Source organism: Chaetura pelagica, unplaced genomic scaffold (genome assembly GCF_000747805.2).
Source record: "Chaetura pelagica isolate M959 unplaced genomic scaffold, ChaPel_1.0 scaffold302, whole genome shotgun sequence".
Lineage (NCBI taxonomy): Eukaryota > Metazoa > Chordata > Aves > Apodiformes > Apodidae > Chaetura > Chaetura pelagica.
Window position 1 is genome coordinate 160,841 of NW_009952561.1, and position 4,668 is coordinate 165,508.

Genomic DNA, 4,668 nt, shown 5'->3' on the forward strand with positions numbered 1-4,668 from the left:
AGCAGGAATATGAAAAATGCTGGGAATTCCATCAAGAAAGGAATTCAGGCAGGACCCAAGCCCAGCACCCCACCTCTGGGCTGCCAGAGCCTGTGGGCAAACAAGACTGCTGGGTGGGCCCCCAGGGCCCTTCTTCCAGCTTTGGGTGCCAAATCCCCAGGATTTGCACAGTTCCAGCCTGGCAAAGACTTCAACCCATGCTCAGGGCTGTGAGTAGCCCCATCCAATGCCCCATCCCTTTCCACAGGGGTGCAAGAAGTGGCAGGATCAGAGTTTAACTCTCTGGAGCCTTTGGGTAGAACTTGAAACAGCCTGAACCACCCAACTGCACTGTCCTCATCAGAAGCCAGGAACTCAGGAAAGCTCATTCCCTGATTTGAATCAGCTCTGTTATTTGAACTAAGCAGGCAAAAAAAACACCTTCCTGCCACGTGGTGGTTGGTGGGGACACCCATGTGAAATGGTGTCCCCTGGGTCTGGGAGGAACTGGGCAGCTCTAACCAGGGCACCAGGAAATCCCTCCATCCTGCCTTCCAGTAAAACCTGCTCAACTCAGCCAATTTCTTGGCTATTTTTTAATACAAAGGAGGTTCCTGGTCCTGCAAAGTCTTGAGCACCAGGCTGGTGATCCTCAGGGCAGCCAGGGAAACACTCAAGTCTGTCTCTGCCAGATCAGAGCCCAGAAGAGGTGACAACAAGTTAAATCATTATTTTCCCCTCTCTGCTACATTCAAGAGGCAGAGGCAGCTTCACCAGCTGCCCAGGAAACACTGGGACCTGTGTGGCAGAGGGAGACACATTAGGTTTAAACAAAGCATCAGAGAAAAATAAAAAATAAGGCTCACAGAGGCCTCAGAAAAGATGATGTAGCCCAGTTTGTCTTTCCTCCCTCCCTCCCTGCCTGGAGCATCATCTGCTCCTCCTGCCCTCCCTGCAATTGGAACATTTGTCATCATACCCAGCCCCAGATTTTCTTGGCCCAATTTAAAGCCATGATCCCTTCTCCTCCCCACAGGAGAGATGGAAAAGAGGCCATTAAGAAATGTGAATGTCAGGGTTGGGACTATTTTGAGGCTGAAATTGAACTACAAGAAGGGATTTGAACACAACCCTTGGTTTCACCACAGCATCATCAGCTTCTGATCCAACTTCAGCTTCTTCCCCTTTTCCCCATTTGAGAGATTCATTTGAAAGACAACGTTGGGGAACAGAGAAGGTGTAAACATTTATCTGCCAGTCGAATGAACCTATAGGATGAATATTTAGAGAGATGAAAGCAAAGGAGAATATTGAGGCCCCAGCACTTTTCAGAGGCACAAAAGGCACACGGAACAGAAACACCCTCACAATAGAAGAATGCAGGGGCAAAAAAGCTACAGCAACCATAAAACCCCACCAGTTTCTTTAGCAGAGTCAACATGACGAGCTGTTTTGCCCCAAGGTTTATTTCTTTGGAGACAGTTCAGCCACAGGTTGAACCTCTCCAGCCTTTTCCAGGGCCAATTACGGGAGGAAGATGCTGGAGCAGCAGCTCAACAGCAGGGTCAGCTTTGCGTGGGCTCTGGGGAGGTTGAGCACAGATTCCTGTCCCTCCTGGTGTGACCTTTCCAGGTCACTTATCTTCATCATGCAAAGAAGGGACATGAGAGCAGGGCTGCCCCCCCCAGGCAGCCTCTCCTGCTTATTGATGCCCCTTCCATAGGAAGGAGGTGCTGGTTCTCATTCTGTACCTGACACAGCAGAGTGAGGCTCTGAGTTAGTCACCTCAGCTGCTTCTAGCACGTAAATAATGGCAAAAATAACCTACACGGAGAGAATAGATAGACTTAGAGCCTGGGGAACCCATTTCAACCCTGAATAAATTCCAGACAGGATTGCTTTCCCAATTGATTGTCCCCAGCAAGCGACGCATCCGTCACTGGCAGCGACCCGGGCTGGATGTTCCCTCCCCTGCTGGGCTGGCTGGGAAGATCCCAGCAGTGGGAAAACCCAAACCCCATGAACCAGAGGCACTCCTCTCCGTGCTGTGCAAGGGGCCAGCGTGGCAAGTGGTTGGATGCCCAGGGGATGGGCTCAGGGATGCTGCTGGGGGGACCTCAAGGGACAGAACCTCCCGGTCCAGCAGCATCCACAGAGCCCGGAGGGACAGATGTCAAGATGCTACAGAGCTCAGCACTACAGGACCAGCCTCTCCATCACAGCAGAGCTAAACTAAACCCTCCTGAGGCCTAACAAAACCTCCCCAAAGCCAGGGAGGGAGCAGAGCCAGGTTTGCAGCAGCCCAGAAGTGGTGCAAGAAGCCAAGCGAGCCCTACCCTGGCTGTGGGAACGACCCTGGCCTCTCCAGCTCCTTATTTTTCATGTCCTTTGAAAACCCAGAGTGTGCAGAAAACACCTCCCAGCTCAGTGGCTCAGCTCATTGCATCCTGCATCCGTGGGCACCCTTTCATTCTTTGCTTTCAAGCACGTTGGGTACAAATTGCTGGGGCACAATCTGGGAGCCAGGGGAGTTTTCCAGTGGGGGTGAAACTGGGAGAGCCAGGGGAGCTGGAACAGAAACACTGCTGAGAAGCCTCCTGCACTTGTCAGCAGCATTAACTTAGGATGATGTAGGGGAAACAACTAAGTGGTTTTTGTGTCAGCTACACTGAATCAAACTTGTTCAAATATATGCAGGCAGGAGTGTAACCTGCCTGCGGAATGGCAAGTGGGGTCTGGGTGGGGAGAGGGGGTTGTGGTTTGCAAAGCTGGGGGTCACCCAGAGGGTGGGGATGGGGGAGCAGGATGGGGATGGGGGAGCGGGATGGGGATGGGGGAACGGGATGGGGGAGTGGGATGGGGATGAGGGAGTGGGATGGGGATGAGGGAGTGGGATGGGGATGAGGGAGTGGGATGGGGATGAGGGAGTGGGATGGGGATGAGGGAGTGGGATGGGGATGAGGGAGTGGGATGGGGATGAGGGAGTGGGATGGGGATGAGGGAGTGGGATGGGGATGAGGGAGTGGGATGGGGATGAGGGAGTGGGATGGGGATGAGGGAGTGGGATGGGGATGAGGGAGTGGGATGGGGATGAGGGAGTGGGATGGGGATGAGGGAGTGGGATGGGGATGAGGGAGTGGGATGGGGATGAGGGAGTGGGATGGGGATGAGGGAGTGGGATGGGGATGAGGGAGTGGGATGGGGATGAGGGAGTGGGATGGGGATGAGGGAGTGGGATGGGGATGAGGGAGTGGGATGGGGATGAGGGAGTGGGATGGGGATGAGGGAGTGGGATGGGGATGGGGGAGCAGGGGGGGGAGCAGGCACCCCCTGAAAATGCAGTTTCACCCCCTTAGCCCCCAGCACGAATGTCCCATTTCCCCCAGGAAGGCAGGGCAAAGGATCCTGTGGCACCACCTGCTTCACTCCAGCTCATGTTCCTCCCAGGGAGTAACCTCGGAGGAGCTGGGGGAGCCACAGGGCTGTGGTCCCCAGGATTTGAGGCAGGAGAGGAAAGGGGAGGGAAGTACAAATTGTTTTCTGTATTTTTAATAACATCTCAGCACCCGACCCGCTGCTCCCTGTAACAATTACACTTCCAACCCAGCCACTTAATTGGATTTTGTTTAACAACCTGCACGCTGGAGGTTTGATGACCCTGAGAGGGGCAGGAAAGCAAAAACCCACCATGGATTCAGCTGGGAGAGGCAGGATGCTGAGCTGGGATGTTCCCTGCACCAGCCAGGGGTTTGTAAACCTTGTGGCTTTGAGGATCAAGGAGCAGGTTTGTGGTCAAAGGAGAGGAAAGAAATGTAGAGATGCAGCCCCAGCTGCTGGGGGGGGGGTGTTTCTGTCCCTCCTGCCTTCTGGAAAGGCTTTTCCCAGTCAACAGCAGAATCCCTGGGGATTTGGGGGCTTGGGTTTCTTTGCTGCCTGCTCTCTGGGTGAGTTTCAGGAGGACCTGGAGGGTTTTTTTATCCCTGTCATTCCCTCTGATGGGTGAACGTGCAGAGATGGGAATAGGGCAGGGAAAAGGAGCAGCTGGGCTCATGGGGGGGGCTGCAGGGATCCCAGGGAACAGGGGGATCCCAGACACCACTGGGATCATGGGGATCACAGGGATCCCAGGGGCCACAGTTATTCCAGGGACCACAGTTATCACAGGGATTGGAAGGATCTCAGGGACCAGAGGGATCCCAGGGATTATGGGGCTCACAGGGATCCCAGGGACCACAAGGATTACAGGGATCTCATGGATCTCAGGAACAACAAGGATTATGGGGATTGCAAGGACCACAGTTATCAACAGGGATTGGAAGGATCCCAGGGACCAGAGGGATCCCAGGGATTATGGGGATCACAGGGATCCCAGCAATCCCAGGGACTGCAGGAATTACAGGGAGCCCAAGGAGCCCAGGGATTACAGGGTCATAGGGACAACAAGGAACCCAGAGACCACCAGGATCACAGGGATCCCAGCAATCCCAGGGACTGCAGGAATTACAGGGAGCCCAAGGAGCCCAGGGATTACAGGGATCCCAGGGCCCACTGGGATCCCAGGACCCACAGGGCTGCAGCTCAGCCCCAGAGCATCCCCCACCTCCTGGCCCATCTGTGCCTCCTGGGGACAAACCTCCACAGGGCTCAGCCAGAACACCTTCCCCTGCCACAACAGTCACTTTGGATTAA

At 54.5% G+C, this 4,668-nt stretch overlaps 1 protein-coding gene across 1 annotated transcript; it reads left to right on the plus strand.

Moving 5' to 3' along the window:
* The first annotated feature begins 4,329 nt into the window (after window positions 1–4,329).
* Window positions 4,330–4,668, plus strand: LOC104384856 (collagen alpha-1(IX) chain-like). Its single transcript, XM_009993240.1, is given in 1 exon segment — window positions 4,330–4,668. A coding segment is annotated over 1 exon segment (339 nt).